The sequence below is a fragment of the Rhipicephalus sanguineus genome, chromosome 9, assembly GCF_013339695.2.
Source record: "Rhipicephalus sanguineus isolate Rsan-2018 chromosome 9, BIME_Rsan_1.4, whole genome shotgun sequence".
Classification (NCBI taxonomy): Eukaryota; Metazoa; Arthropoda; class Arachnida; order Ixodida; family Ixodidae; genus Rhipicephalus; species Rhipicephalus sanguineus.
Genome location: NC_051184.2, coordinates 25,451,017 through 25,468,148, shown reverse-complemented (window position 1 = coordinate 25,468,148; position 17,132 = coordinate 25,451,017). Strand labels below are relative to the sequence as shown.

At 44.3% G+C, this 17,132-nt stretch overlaps 1 protein-coding gene across 4 annotated transcripts in view; it reads right to left on the bottom strand.

The window, feature by feature from the left end:
* Window positions 1-17,132, bottom strand: part of LOC119404794 (zinc finger protein ZFP2-like) — a 93,252-nt gene that overhangs the window by 65,023 nt on the left and 11,097 nt on the right. For all 4 annotated transcript variants that reach the window (XM_049419022.1, XM_037671464.2, XM_049419023.1 and 1 more), the window contains 3 exons: window positions 6,879-6,941; window positions 4,641-4,700; window positions 2,783-2,913 (listed from right to left, as the gene is read on the bottom strand). In XM_049419022.1, the coding sequence (XP_049274979.1) occupies window positions 2,783-2,913; window positions 4,641-4,700; window positions 6,879-6,941 (254 nt within the window). The remainder of the gene's footprint in view (window positions 1-2,782; window positions 2,914-4,640; window positions 4,701-6,878; window positions 6,942-17,132) is intronic.

Sequence of the window (17,132 nt, the reverse complement as noted above, 5' to 3'; positions counted from 1 at the left end):
GGAGGAGATCAATACCAAATTTAACATTATTATTACGGTATTACATATAACCTCATTAGAAAAGATCCCCTTAAAACACATTACAACACATTCCGTTAACCACAAATTCAGATACAATAGCCTAAATTCTCGAACAAATAAGCTGCTCAAGGTGTTGGCTCAGGGCACCTTTACAACAGACTTCTGCAAGATAGGTACATTGGACATATCATTTTTTATTTAATCTTAATCTCAGCTCATGCACACATTCTCGGTCCACTCCCCTGAACAGAAGATCAAAAACATTGACAGGGAAGACAACAGAGAGGTTGTGGCTGCTCAGAGGGTGACGACCGCTGAATCTTTGGGTTACGTCTAGGGCTCCATGTTTTCGAATAAATCTGAAAAAATCCGATAAACACTTGCCGGTAAAATTTTTTGCAATTCTGATTCACCCAATAAACTCCGATTTTAACGGCCAACATAGGCGTGCGCAGGGTTCCCCATCAGAGGGGGTGAAAGTTCATCGCTGCGCCCCCCACTAAGTCAATGTATGGGGCAGATTTTGCACCCCCCCCCCCTCTTAGGTGACTAGAAGGGACAATGTACGGGGCAGATTTTGCGCCCCCCCTCCGTCTTAGGTGATTAGGGGGGGGGCGGCCGCCCCCCCTGCACCCCCTGTGCGCATGCCTATGACGGCCAATATGACCCTGTTTCGTTCTTTATCAGAGGGGCATGTTCTATGTGGTCACTGATACATCGGTCGGTTTGGCCGATATAAACTTTACCTCACGTCAACAGCAACGGCACCCATCGCACATTTAACCACAGGCTTGTCGTGCAGGGAGGGATATAGAGACGTCAACATATGTAGGGCCCCCGGTAGCGTGAGACCTCTTGATATGCGGTCCCCTGGCGGCACAGGGGCGTGCCAGACGACATCGAATATACGGACCTCATAAAATATGCTTGCGTCTATTACAACAAGTTTTAAGATTTTAATATGCACAAACGTATGTGTTTTGTATTCAAGTATTTCTGCTTGTGTGTGTATGTGTTTGGGCAATCAAACCTTCAAGACATTCCAAAACACTCTGTGTGTTCTCATGTTCTTGTGTTCAGATATAATTTCATCTAATATATTGGAGTATTGAGAATAATGCAAAATTAAACTCCTAATTTGGGAGAATTGGGGATTTACGAAAAAATAAAGTCCGATAAACACCCTCCGAATTTCAAGAAAAATAAACTCCGAAAACAGGGAGCCCTAGTTATGTCCGAGGTCTAAAGAGATACTGTGAGCAAAATATGGCACCATACGATGTAAACAGTCCTGCAATAATCAAGGCCCATATAGCATCGAAGGTCACGGGTTGAAATGAAACAATTAATGGCTGAGTAATCCACCTACTTTCATTTCCACCATCTTCAGTTTGTGTCACATTCGGGTAGTTTCGACTCTAACAATTACATCAGAGCCACCATAAGCTTTAGTGGGCAGATCTGTAGCGACATGACAGTTATCTCAAGCAACTGTGCATACCGACATTATACTAAAAGTTTTGATGACGTGTTCCACTCCGTGAGCACTGACTCCATACATCACAGTTTCAACCGTGCTGTATGAAGTACAGTGCTCAGAGAATGAAGCGCGACATCAAAATTTTTAGTAAAATGACATATATCTGCAATTTCTTAAGATAACCATGTCATACAGCAGAGTTTTGACTGTGCTTTAAGTATCAATAAATCAATTAAATTAGCATGCACACATGGCTTACAATTCACTCTGGGTGTAACATAACCATTTAGCATTCACAATGAAGTCTCTTGCAACAGTATTTGAATTCAGCAAACCTCCTTTAAAGGGACACTAAAGAGAAACAATGAATTGGTTTAGATTGATAAAGTGTGCTCGGAGAACTCTTGTGTAGTTTATTTCACCACCACAGGTTTATTATTAGAGGAGAAAACCAAGTTCAACGTTTCATTTTTAAATTTCACGCCGGACTTCGTAATTCGTGACGTAAAAGATTTCCAAGAGCATTTAACGTATTTTGGCGCCACTGGCTCTACGAAATTTCTACAAACTCGTTATGTAAAGTCTCTGGCCCCCTCAGAGGACAATGTACTTCGATTTAACCGATTAGGAACTACGTAGGCCCAAGCAGGCGCCGTCAAAAATATGTGACGTCACGGCAAATGGTGCGGTAATTCCAAGGTGGCGTCGCCACCTGTATTTTCTTTTTGCGCGTCTTCTCGCTTATTAAGCATCTTAAGCATCTTAAGCATCTATTAAGCATCTAGCAGCAAGCGCGGTGTTTTTGGTATCGTGGAAGACAACTTTACCAATGCGAGAAATATCGTTTTGCTTTTTAGAGTCCCTTTAAAACAGACTGAAATTGTTTCCACTGTCAAAGTCAGTTGTAACCAGAGCATACTGTATCTGTACAAACAGTGTATGCTCCCTGTACCAAGTACTAGTAATGTTGTATAAGCACGATGGTGCTCTGTTCTCACAATGAGTACAAGTGAAAGCAAATGTGTACGTCATTACGGTCACTAGCAGCACTAAACACCTGCACTTTGTGGCAAATTCAATCACGACTGCTGCTTTCATAGACTGACTGGGACTTCAGAGTTCTTGCCAAACACCAGGATTGATGATTAAAAAAAAGTAACCTAGTAAGCAGGACTTATTTTAATGCCCTCGAGATTTGAGCCGAAAGCTTGAGTGAACTGAACAATATGAATGGACAATCGCTCTTATCACATATTAGTGCTCTAAACGGACCCCATTTACCTTGGTTTGCTATCCATGGTGGGTTCATCTCTTGACGTTTCAGTACTGCTTGTCAGTGGGGCTAATACTACACTGCAGGGCCGCAGGGCTGCTGACTCAGATGGTTCTTTGTCAGTCATGTAAAGGTGTTCCTACAAGCAATGCACACAATAATTCAATTACCTCTAAGAGAGTGACTGCATAACGAAACAAGGTGTCAACTGCAATTTAGGCGCAGCCACTGATGCACTTTTCAGATGAAAAAATTATGAACTCAATGGATATTAGGGACATTTCTCATGTGTAGAAATAATTCATCTTCACAACTGGCATTCCAGACAAATTCAAGTCCTGAAGTTTCATTTTCCGGATTAAATAACTAATGCTACTTGAGGAATGAAGCTGCCAGTTGTCGGATGTTCTGCTACCTTTATTGCATGGGAATGCATGGCTTTGAATGGGCCACTCTTGCCATTGCTTAAGTGCATTATTTAAAGCTAGGATGACGAAAACTTCACTGATTATGTATATTCATGTGCTGATATCAAATATGAACTCCGTTTTTATTGTGGCTAACAGCACAACCAATGCAGACGAAAAAGAGAAGCAGACACATGGCAGTTTTTATGTACATCATACCATTCATTTTTAAATTATTCACGAAAATTTCATTTGACCACTTTTCTTTAATGAACTGGCCATACAGACCTTGCTGAATGAAATATCATTGGATTCCACACATATCAAAGGACACAACAGGAATAATCTTATGGTTCTAGCTTTCCTAGAACGAAGGCTATGAAGCTTCAAAGTTTTCAGTTGAATGACTGAGAAGAAGCGCCTTCCTTATTTCACCCTTTCTAAAAACTTATAACTTCACAAAATAACATTCGCACCCTATTGCACTCACTAAAGACTCAACTTTTCAGCAAGACAAAAACGATCGGAATTGAGTGTGCCAGAGCTGAGAAAAGCTTCTTGAAAGATTGTAAGGTTATGAGAAAACAAAACAGGAAAAATGGCAATTAACAAAACACAATCGGTTGTTGATGATGTAGTGGAGCAGATGCACGAACGAGTATGCGCCTGTGAAAGAGGACGAAAAGACGACCCGCGCTCTGATTGCACGAGAGCCTGTACCGCCTCCGTCAGCGTTGCATTGCGTTGCCGTACGGTCCTTTTTTTCGTTGCGACCTCGTTGCAACTTCATTACTCCAATAAACCTCATCACAATGAGATATAAAATGCTGCTGTGGCTAAAACAATGATCTAGGATGCATAAAAATTGGCGAGGCTGCGCATCAGTTATGGCAGAATCCAAAAGTAATATTTTCGAAAAATCGATCTTTCTGGCAATTCTTGGTCCAAAAAGCAGCTTCCCCGCCTTAAGAAACACAAGATGCCACTTCTTTTTTTTTTTTTTGGTGCAGACTGTGGTCATCATCCATAGTACAGGGTTCAAGTTATGTACTACAAGGCCATGACCTAGAATGCAGAGTTACTTGGCATGACCTCTGAAATGAGCTGCGGAAACATCAAGGAGGTGACGTCCCTGTAACGTCATCGTAGCGACAAACAGCAAGTTCACATCTTCGTCTACTTAGGTGCTGTTTAAAGACCACAAATAAAGAGACTGTACCGGCCTGTAGTTCTGCAAAGATTGCTTCAACGGTTTATACTACTTACTCAACAAATTCACCTAAAGTGAAATTTCGCTGAAGATGGCCAATGCATGAACAGTGGGATTATTTCATGCAGTTATCAATACCAGCATTATTCGAACAATGCCACCTTAGAAGAGCAGCCGCTGCTACCCTCTAATATTCGTCAGAATAATGAAAAACCACACTTGCACAATTACAAGGTGCACTTCACTCACGGGAGCAAGTATGGTCATAGGGCTAGTTGGTTCCACTTTGATGTCAACACTCTCCATGACCTGAAAGAAGCATTTCCTTTATTTACTTCTGAGCTATGCTGGGAACAAAACATTTACTTTGAATCATACACAGATGCAATGAAAAAGAAGCCCCATACTTTGCCAAACATTGGCACACCTGCACACATAGGTCGGTAAACTCACTCATGAGTTGACTCACATCGGGCCGTGAGTCTGAGTGAGTCCGGGTGAGTAATATTTTGGTGAGTCTGGGTCCGAGTGAGCCCTAAATAAGCACAAAATATACTTCTTGAGTGAGTCTGAGTGAGCTCCGCCTTCTATTGCCGACCTATTGCCCTACTTACTCATCTTCGGCACAACTATCAGCCCCATGTTGGCTCACCTTTATACTACCGTCTACTCACACATACTTCTACGCATGAGCGTTCATGCACCACCTCAATATTTATTGATCAAAGGCGTGAATTAAGGGGGGGGGGGGTTGTCGCCATGACCTCTCTCCACAAATTCTTTCACGGTAAGTTCTTGATAAAATATTTCGTGTGAGTCACGTATTTCATAAAAATGTCATTACTTGATAACACGTATTTGAAAGTACAAGATCAAAAGGCATATCGTAGAGCACAGATTATGTGAGATATTGGTGTTAAAGAGCATTGGCACCATAACCGGGAAAGCTAATTTTATGCTAACAGACTCATGAGTCGACTCACTCAGAGTCAGGTCAAGCCGTGAGTCTGAGTGAGTCCGGATGAGTAATATGTTGGCGAGTCTGAGTGAGCCCTCAGAGCAAAATATATTTCTTGAGTGAGTGCGAGTGAGCTCTAATGTTTTTGCCGACCTATGCGGCTGCACATAAATGAGACTAAAGCTGTGACAACAGGTGAAAAATGATTCAGATAAACAACAATGTAATAAAATAGAAAAATATGAAATATCTACTAAAGAAATTAACCAAAGAAAAATATTAGCAGATAGAACAATGCGTGAACTTTCAAAGATAATGAAAGATAAGAATATTAGCCTGAAAAACAAGACATCTCTCATTAATGCTGCAGCTGAAGTTTCCTGTGGACATGCATGGTTGCGAATTGTGGAGCTTGAAGAAATATGAAAGAAAGTTCCTTGGCTCTTGTGAACTCTGGTACTGGGAGTTCAGTCTTGAAAATTCCATAGACTGTCGAACAAACCAATCTTTCAGTCAAAAGTCAGATTAAACTCGACTGCTGTTTCATAGCAAAGGCAACAAAACTTAAGCTTTGTTATTTTGGTCATGTCATGTGGGATTCCAGTTCGGTAAAGTGCAAATTGATGCCAGCCAATAAGAAAGTCATAAGAAGACAGGGTTAGCCAAGCAGGACAAGTGGTATTCGTTAGACAACAAATGGATGTTTCATTGAGCAGTACCGATACAATTTTGAAGGCGATAATTTGCGAGACAGACTGGCATGGACTCGCACACATGTCTGCAGCAGGGGTCTCAAAACTCACCAGAGCTAGTGGGCCGCATTCACGAAATCTAGTTATCTGATGGGTCAGGAGGGTGAAGAAGGTTAGCGAGAGGGGGGTGGAGGGTGAGCTAAAAATGCCAGCTAACGTTCCCACATGAAAGAAGGTCTTTCCCATATCTCACACATGGGTCATTCCTGAAGATTTGACATCAGGTTTCGAGAAACATATCGATATTGATCTGCAGAATAACTGAAATGTGAACGCTGATTCTGGAATACCTATAGTGTTCTTGTTCCGCGGTTATGTTTTAACACATGGTGGCCGGATGCAGTATCTCACCATGAGATACTTGCGGCCAGTCACGTCTGTGTAGCCCATGAAAGAATGTATAACAAAAATACAGGATGAAGACAGTCGTGTGCGGGCCTGGCCACTAGCATATGACAGCTGGCCACTTGTTTGAGACCCCTGATCTACAACCAGGGGCGTAGCCAGAAATTTTTTTCGGGGGGGGGGGGGGGTTCAACCATACTTTATGTATGTTCGTGCGTGCATTTGTATGTGTGCGTGTATATATACGCAAGCAAAACTGAAAAATTTCGGGGGGGGGGGGGGGTTTGAACCCCCCAACCCCCCCCTTGGCTACGCCCCTGTCTACAACATATAAATGTCTAATATAGCCTAGAACATATATATTCAATCAATTTTATAGTATAATAGATGCCACGCAAGTGGAATATACTGCTACACATTCGCTCAACTTACAGGAGACAGCACAGGACCATTTGGCATTTTCATCTCCTCCTTGTTGTCATTACAGGTCATGTCCTGAAAAGAACAGTTTTTTAGCTTTTGAGCTAAGTTGGCTACAAAGGTCTTACATTCTACCACACACATACAGCTAAAGAAAAAGAGGAAAAGTATTATCTTAGGAGGTCTGAGATTTCATGTCTGTGGGCAATAAAAAGGACCTTTGCAAACTTATTCTTTCAGGTAGGGATATGTCACTCTTTTGTGGGATTAGTATACAAATTTTATGGTCATATTGTGCATTTCTGAGAACAGGCACATTTAATTTTACACCCCAGCCTAACTTTGGTGGACAAAGCCTAACAACAGTGCTGTACAGTCGAACCCACTTATAACGATCCCAGATATAACGATCTATCAGTTATAACGACCATCTTTCGGTGCACTTGCGATTTTCCTATGCTACCCATTGAAATTGCCACCACATATAGCGAACATTTTTCAAAGCCTCCTACCTTTACAATAAACACTTCAGACACGGCCACGGTCGCGGTAAAAATATGGCGTATACGAAGCGAAAAAAAGTTAAAGCAGGCCTTCTAAAGCATGAGAGGCGCGCGCTCGCGCGTGGCCCGCTCCAGTTTACTCGTGACGAAGATACCCGAGATCGGCGAGCACCGCAGGCTGACTCGGACGTTGCGAGCGAGGTCGCTCACTTTACTGGTATTTCTTCAGTGGCAGAACGGCAGTTACGAATAAAAAAAAAAAAGAAGAAGAAATAGGAGGTAGAATAAGCCTTGTGGTCAGCTTTCGCACGGCAACCTCTTCTAGCGCCGTTCTCTGCAGCTACGACCGCCTACGATGAACGTAGGCCTTGGAACGCAAGAAGCCATAAAACGCAATCACCGATGACCGCAATAACTTTTCGGCGCTTAAAAGCTCACTGCGTCGACGTCACAATGTGCCGAAAAATGTATTTCGTCTTTTCGATAACGGCAGAGACCGGCCGATCAACGATTACGACTTTCGCGCAATTGCGGCGATTCCTTCAAGGATAAGCATCAGAAGAGAGCGAAGGCGATGTGGCGGCCGGCGATGAACGTGCCATTATGCTTTTACTGCTGACAACCTTATTATTATAGAGACATCTGCAGCTATCGGCTTGGCTGCAAGTGTGGCGTACACTGTTTGGATTGACGGCGGTACAAGCGCGCGATGCTGCCGTCGTCCTATTCACTGCAACGACGCCAACAGTCGGCAGATAATCTGTGAAAGACGCCGTCAGCGTCTTATCGTGCTCCCAGCCTTTCGTCAGCCGATTCTCTTGTCACACAGAAGGCGCGCGCAGCGATACCGACTAAACTCGCGCGCAAAAGTTGAAAACGGGGGACCACCTCAGGCCGTCCCTTCTCTACCATTGTCCCTCTCGGTGAAGCGGCGCGGCCCCCGCCACCCCTTCCGAAGTTCCGATTTCGGGGGACGGGGGTGCACACAGACAAAGCGAAGCAAAGAAAAGACGTCGGAAGGGTGCGCACAATGCCCATTCAAACGCTGCTGGGCTCTCGCGCGGAGAGATCTCCCCCTCCGACGCATGGGCAAATTTTTAAGGCCGTCCTCCCTTTTCTACCATTGTCCCTCTCGGGGTGCAGACAGACAAAGAAAAGACGTCGGAGGGGTGCGCACGATGCCCATTGTCAAATGCCCGAGAATCTCGACGTTCAAATCTGCGACCGTCTGCGTCTGCCTCGTGTCTGCGTCGGTGTCGTGTCGCCCTAGTGTAAACGCGCCTGTGGTTCTTCGGAAAAGACGCTTCTTTCTGCCTCCCAGGTGGGGGCACGGCTCAGCGCCTGTGGGATGGGGAAGTGGGGAAGAAAGATGAAAGAGAAGGAGAGGAAACGGCCGGGGGACCTCCAAATGAATAATGTTCTCTCTTTCTCTCTCTCTGCGAGCGTGCACCGACCCTGCTAGGTTGCTTTTCGTAGCCGTCCTTCGTGCCAGTGCGCCACTTTTTTTCCGTATGGATGAAACTGAAGCTGCGGTCGCCGCAACGGCAGCTTTGCTATGTTTAGAATTCTTCGATGAACCGAAAAAGGAAAGGAGTTGTTGGGTGTCCCCTTGGTTACTCAAGAGAAAACAGCAAGAAGCTTACGAGAACCTCATGCGTGAGCTAGCGCTCGAAGACTGTGAAAGTTACAGACGATGGATTAGAATGGATACAGGCACATTCGAGGACCTGCTGAGGAAAGTGAGTCCGTTAATCTCGAAGAATGACACCTCATTCCGACCAGCGATCATCGCCGGTGAACGCCTCGCGATCACCCTGCGGTACCTCGCAACTGGTAAGCACACAGGAATAGATGTGTCACTTGTGCTGCACGTTCGATAGCTGTTTTTGGTTGCCTTTTCCGAAGTGCCGGTTGAAGGACTATGAATTGATGATCTAACCCAATCTCGCCCGAAATATTTTCTGCTGCAAGAGGAAACATTTTGACCGATTTTATTAGTATCGCAATGATGTGCTTGCAATCATGATCGAAAAGGATCGGTGTTGCATGCCAGAATAATTCCGATGGTGTACGTTGAATGTTTAGTTATCCTATCGTACTAAATGTTGTTCATTGGATCCAATTTAAGCGTTATCGCGATCGATGGTTCCTGAGTAGTACAATAATTTGTTCTCTACTTTGCCGCGGCAACTATTATGCCAAGAAAAGATGCAATGCGTAGCCGGCACCACACATTGGCACCAACCTCCCCTTATATACACTTAAAGGGGCCCTGCAACACCTTTCTTAGTTATATTGGAATAGTCTCATTATTGACGTATGACTCTTCACGAGTCATATGCCGCAAACATTTTTCGAATCCGTCAAGTCTAAGTGGTGTTACCAAATTATAGAGATCACGTTCCGCAGCTTTCGCCCTCAACTCAACGCCGCGAGCGCGCGGAGAGCTAGGCAGCGAGTCGAGGGAGGGAGCGCAGACGAGCGAGGCTCCGCCCAAGTAAAATATTCTAGCTCACTTTAGCCCAAGAGCGCCGGCGGAAATATTTTCTTCATTTTTTTTCTCTCTGACGTCTGGGCGCAACCACGTGGTCTGTGCCGCCACTTCCGGTCGGCTTGCGTCGTTCTCGTCGAGCGGAGCCGAATCGCGCGTGCTTGAAAACTGCGCGTCGGTTTGGTAATGTTGGGTGTGCACCTCGAACGCCGTAGTGTTTTCATCGCTTTGCCAACCATGGAAGCAAACCTGCGCGCTCGTTTGGAACGAATGACAGCTGAGATCGGTTTCGGCCCATACTCCGATACACCGCCTCGTAAGACGGCACTGGCAGACGACCCCGAAGCGCCGCCATTACCGGACGCCAGCATTGTTATCGGAGACATGCTGCACGGCTGCCTCGGTCGGTCGTGAGAACGTGCCGACGATGCAGTTCCCAGCTGACGAGGCAACACTCGAACGGCTGCCACTCTCAACGGCAACCGGCGATGGTCAAAAGCACAGAAATATTCACGTTTTCGGCACTGCGCATGGCGAAGAAAACGGAACCACGCAACTACGAGCAGACGAGCTGTCGGTGAGACCGGAAGTGCTAATATTAATGTTTGTTCGGTGTTTTTAACGCGATAACAGAATATAAACATACATATTATCTACTTATTGAACTCAAAATTAACAACGAAAGTAATAATGAGGGTGTTATCGTGATTATAACATCAGCCAATGGTGGAACTGCCGACAATCGCGTCATATTTTGCGGACTAATACATCATTTGTCGAGAGAAGAGGGAGCGATTTTCAGCTGACTTTGAGAATTTATTGTAAATTCCAGGCCGTGCGCATCGCTATAATATTTGGCTCGCGTGTTCTCGGGAGCCTCGACTACCGATCGGCAGCGCTTTTTGAGCATGCTCGAAAAGTGTTGCAGGGCCCCTTTAATACGGAAAAAATTGGCCGCGTATCTGCGTGCTTCGCTGCAAATGTCGTCGAAAGACGATAGTCTTCTGCCGGCCGTACTACATGAGTCCTCCTCCTCTATGTTGAATCGCCGCATCTGGCTCATAGCGTCGCATTTGCAGCGCAGCCCAAAAAAACACTACCATTTTCAGCGCAGCCTAAGAAACACTAGGGTCTTTAGAATTACGTATCTACGTATTTTCTAGTAAAGGAACCCACCACCTAATAGTTACGTATTGATGTTGCGCCTCAGATATGCGTAACATTTGCTTTTTGATCGACAATGTTCACAAGTATGAACGGCGCTACCTGTTCAAGATGGCTGGGCGTCCAGCAAGTGGTTAAACTTTGGCCGGGTGGCTGAATCAAGTGACATAGACAGACAGACCAAAATTTCTGCATCTAAGTTCCCCAAATATCGTATTTAAAAAAAAATGTGCGCCTGACAGAGTTTTATGTATTTAAAAGCTCTTACTTATTTACGCCAACGCAAATGTGAATATGAAAGTTCCGCACCCTGTGACAGGGCAAGTACGTGTTCCCATTTCGTAATCCTGCTGTTCACTTCTGCTCGATTCATTATCCTTGTAAATTAAATTAAAGTGACAGGCCTAAAATCTATGCCCTTCCTTTTGCAGGTGACAGTCAGATGTCATTGCAGTTCGCATTTTATGTTGCCGATAGCACCATATCTGGAATCATCCTTGATGTTTGCAAGGCTTTGTACAGGGTCTTGGCCCCAGAAGTGCTGAATGTGAGCGACTGTTCAGCAATATAACAGCAGCAAGTAAACTAGACAGAATGAATAACGTTACTGATGGTGTCAAACTGGGATGCTTTTGTGGTGTTCATTATTTAATTGGCCAATATATTCTTAACAGACTCCTGGAACATACAATGATTGGAGAAGCGTGGCTACTGGATTCAAAGACCTTTGGCAATTTCCCAACTGCATTGGCGCACTTGACGGCAAACACGTCATCATCTCGCCACCCCCTGGAAGTGGTGCAGGGTTTCGCAACTATAAAGGAACATTCAGCATTGTGCTTATGGCACTGGTGGATGCCAACCTCAATTTTATTTTTGTAGATGTTGGCAAGAACGGACGCCCGAATGACAGTGGTGTTTGGAGCGAAACAAAGCTTTGCAAAAAGCTTGACAAGAACAGAGACTTCTTGCCGCCACCATGCCTCCTACCCAATTCAAGCAAAGCAGCGCCTTTTGTTATAGTTGGTGATGAAGGGTTTGGCCTGAAACCCTACTTGATGAGGCCCTACCCTTTTACAGAGTTGCAACATGAGAAAAGAATTTTCAACTACAGGTATCGAAATAAGTCTCTGCCGTTACGAGGATATTATTCTTCGTTATATCGCTACGTAATCTGAATTCGCGTTTTCTCTTATTCTTTGATGTCACCTATTGTCAGCAGCACTGTTTAGCATAGATAGAATGCGACTATATCATTGTAATAGCTTTTCATCAAGCGTGCAGAAGTTCCAATAGCAATGACTGTCGAAACTTAAACGGGAGCACTGGTGTTTTACCTGTTTACCTTCTGCTGTCCCCTGTTGTAAATTACTATGCTAGTTGCTACACAAACTATGTTGCTTGTGAAAGCATTCTTTTATTTTATAAAATGCGTACTACAACTGTTCAATGCAGGGCCTCTGACATTACTGCCAAATTGGCAATGAACACTAGATTAATAAATTTTGCACACGGGGCATTGTGCCATCTGACAGGTGCACTAGAGTCAAAGAAATCATGCAGAAAGAGCTATTCTTCTAGTGCGCACATAACAATTCTATGTAACTGATCAAATGTGATATAGGAAGCAGAAGGCGGCTGACTACAAAGGGCACTTGAGCCCATAACATTTGGAGATCTGGTGTGGACTCGAAGAACGGGCCCGCGACAAAGCAGAGAGACTTGGTCTTTCTGTTCCCATGTGGGAGCACAACATGCTAGGACGCGTTCCGAGGGACCAAAATAAAGTTTATTCATCCATCCGTCTGGTGTGACTTTGGTTTCCACAAACAAACGGACAGGATTTTTTCTGTTGAACTGCAATTGCAGCAACCTCTTCCATTTTTGTTGTTTATTGTCACTTAAAAAATTATTCTTTAAAAACGTTCATTCCTGTACGCTTTCTAGGGTATTAGAGCGTCTATTACTTTTCTATTGTTTAAACATTGCATGAACGGTCTCAATTCAAGATATGTCAACAGGGTTTCGATTTCAGATTATCTCGGGCAAGACGGACGTCTGAAAATGCCTTTGGCGTTTTATGCAATTCATGGCAGATCTACAGATCTCCGCTGCGGCATAATCCAGAAAGAGCAAGAACGATTGTACTTGCAACAGCTGTCCTTCACAACTACTTGCGATCGCACAAAGGTTCAAGGCATCTGTACATGACCCCTGAAAGCCTAGACGTGGAGGATATTCTGACTGGTATGCATTTTCAGTTGTTCTTGTGCTTCTATAGTAACAAGCTAACGTTCAATAATCAGAGCTGGTGTTGCTGGTGCTGCCGCTCGAAGCACAATATGTACAGCAATGCCAGAGCCCCACGCAGACATAATTATTGGTTTAAGCAGGTTTTCCTTAATGTTTGCAGGACAAGTGCGTGAGGGCACTTGGAGGAGTGCACAAAACGAAGGCAGTGCAATACAGCCATTAAAGAAAGAAGGCAGCAACAGCAGCAAGATCGCTCGAGAAACACGGGAAGTCTTCATGGATTACTTTTACAATGAAGGCCAAGTTAGTTGGCAGTGGAGACTTGTGACCAAATAAGGTGAGGCATTCAATTTATTTTCACAGTTCTATTCCCCGTCAAAAACACTATCGTCTGATACTTCCTGGTCTAGAGAAAGAGTATGGTTCACGGCAGCCTTGTGTATTTCTAGCATAGCCTGCTGTCTTTTCGGACCTGGTGGGATATTGCGCAAGGTGTGGGCAATAAAATGCCCAAACGCATCGCATTCATCTTTTTCGGCGAGTTTGTTGCATTTTTCAAGCGTGCTCACTGCGGAGGCTAAAATGCGTTTGCGTTGCTCCCATTCCTCATTTGTTTTCCTCTTTCCTGCAGCAGTCCTTGGTGCAGTTGGTCGACTGCGTGTAGAGCCGTCTTGTGTATCTTCATTTTCTCGTGAGCAAGTTGATACACGGTCACTTTCTGCCCCTGGATCACCTGTTCCTAGTTCGTCATCCTGGACTGCATCCGTGTTGTGCTCAATTAACTGCAATAAATGCAAGATACATTTTTGTATTCATGAAACATTTGGATGCCTACATTTCATTTTTGTAGAGGGTGGCAACTGCTTCGAAGGATTCGAAAGAGGACAACTAATGATAAAAATTATGAAGGTAATACAGCAGTGGTTTCGAAAGCTAAACTTTTCTAAAAATCATATCCTGCATAGAACATGCATTAATATATGAAGTGTCGGAGCATGTGGTTGGTGATAAATAATCTTAATGCTTACAAATGACACCAAAAATATGTTATAAAACAATGCACACCTCTGCTGTATTGACGCTTAAATACTACACAAACTACGGGAGTTTTGAAAAATGCAGCACAACCGTGGTTGCGTTACCTCCCACATAGAACATATAATACAACGGACACACGAAGTGTCCACGTATGTAAAGGTAAAGACAAAGAATGTTCAGGCTAATAATACATAGCAAACACATTCTACTGACGAACAGAATGAAAATGGGAAACGAATGGATGTGCACACCTCGGGCAAAATAGCAACGGTCATGTCAAATAATTGCGCTTGTTCGAGTTGACTGAATGTGTTCATACGTGCTAATTTATGCTGGCCGTGGTACATGTTCAACCTACGAGTGAATAGCCCATTCTGAATTCGAAGATGTGAAAGACGTTTTTACAACTTGCCTCTACTTCCTCGTCTGTGTGCATATTAGATATGCTGGGATGCGACACGCTGCCATTATTCAAAAATAGCAGCCGCTTGAAGTGGACCCAGCGTGGTTGGTATATATCGTCAGCTCCCGCTCCTGATTTCTGCTTAATCTTCCGCTTCTCGCGTGTGAATTGCGTTCGAAGGTTGGAGAACTTGTTGCGCAGCTGTGCAACTGCAATGAAATTGTACCGAGTTATAACACTTGGCAGATAACGCCATCTCTAGAGTGCATTCTATTGGATATGCAAGACGCTTTTTTATGCAACACAGAATACAGTTGCAGAGCATTTTATAAAAAGGCTGTATTGTATTTAAAGAGCACTATACATACTCCGTGTAGGTGAAGCAGCGCACATTATTGGGACTAGTAAGAAAGCAACGCAAAACACAACATTTGCAGCACTACTTCGCCTGTACTTGTGTGCTGCTTCACCTACAACGAATGATGATCGATCACAAACTTGCCCAACTATCCACTTTACTGAACACTATATAGCTTAGGCAAAACCTTTACTACCTATTGCAATCTATGCGGTGCAATTTTAGCTTCACATTTATGTGCCTCCACAAGTGGAATAAGGAGCTCGGTCGAAGAATTACGTACCTCTAAATTTCTCTCCCATGGCTGACGCGATTTCGTTGAAGGCCAGTTCCTTGAGATCGCGGCGGTGATAGTGCTGATGCTTGACATCCCATATTAGGCGACGTTCTTCAATGAGCGAAATAAGATGCGCTTCTTCCTTCGTAGTGAACGTAGCCGTTGTAAACTGTAGATGTAGAGTAGAATTTAGATCCTTTAAACTGTTGGCTCTTGTTCAAACAGCCCTGTAAAAACCAGGTTCTTCTCCCTCTTGTACGAAACACAGTGCCCATGATCACATGGGGGGAGTGTACTGAAGAATAGCGGCGATAGCTTAACTGGCGAATGCAGATTTGAGTGTATGCTCTTCGCTGCAAGAAGTGCCGCGAGCACAACCGGCTACAATGTTAAACCGAAACCCCGGGCACAACCATTTCCACAACAACGTCGTCAGTGTGGAGTGGCGACAGTGCACCTGTGCTCGTATTTACAGCCCAAGAAGCCGGATGCACAAACAGACAGCCGTGTGGAACCCGTCTGTAGGCATTGCGAGCGCCTTTGTATGCTCCACCACCATTACAGTGGCTAGAAGGAGAAGTGTGACCAGGGAGCCGTCACCAGTGTGCGCCGCGGTGATTCATTGCCTAGCTGGCGCTCGCACTTGCTTTCATGTCGGCGCGCTTCTGGCATAGCCGTGGTAACCGTGGTTTTTTTTATGAATTTTGCGTTAGCACCATTAGTTTTTACTTGCGCTGGCACTTTCCAGAAGTAACTAACCCATTTATAGTTGAGTCGTTGGGTAAAAGAAGTCGCTTAGTGCCTAAACAATTTTGTTTTTCCCCCATTTTTTAGTGCACCCAGTGTAACGCAAACCTCCAGACTCACATGTCCTTTTCTTTAAAGGGACCGACAACTGCCCAGAACATGAAATGAGATGACTGCACTGATGGAAAGATTGTCCGTCGCATTGACTCAAACCAACCCTGTTTATCTCGTGAAAGGCGGATTTATATTTTTATTTCTTCATTGAAAGTTGGGAAAAATGACCTTTGGCGCCTCTGGCGGCAAAATCATACACGGTCCGATGAAGCCGGTCACGTGACCATTGATTGGTGTATGCGTTCGATGACTTTAATGTTAGTACTGAAATATTGTTCATTTCTTTATATTAAAATATATTACTCCATAAAAATGTACATATAGGCCTGCGTTAGTTGTATGCAACAAAGTGGCGCTGCCTTCGCTTGGCGTAATGATCCCATGCCGCGAAAAGCCATCGATGACACAGGCGCAGGCAATCTTGGTCGCAGGCGCGCACAACGCTGTACAAATACCGAGAAGGTGTATAAAGCCACGTCATCTCATTGTAACAGCTTGCTGTTTTCAAAAATGGCTGGAAAGCTCAAAATAAAGGTGGTTAAGCATAGCTACAGTAACTCCTGCGAAAGCAGGACAACGACAGCTTTCACAAGGGCTAGCGGCATAGCTATCAATTCTCAGCGTTGCTGGAGCAAGCCTTCATGCGTGTTTGGAGCCTTTCAGATCGAAAAATACTGCTTATAAAATAACTACGTGCTTTTAGGATAAACCACTGCAGCTACAAACGCTACGAAGGGTAAGCTTCCTGTCGCGCCGTAAAAAGCTGGGTCGAAAAAAATCAGTTGTCGGTCCCTTTAAAGCATGCACTGCAACTAAGATGTATAGCGACACTGCAAAAATTACCTCCTTACTATTTGCTAAACTTGTTAATTTTGGCGCAAAGCTAAAAACATGAAAAAAAAAAACACCAGAGGAGCA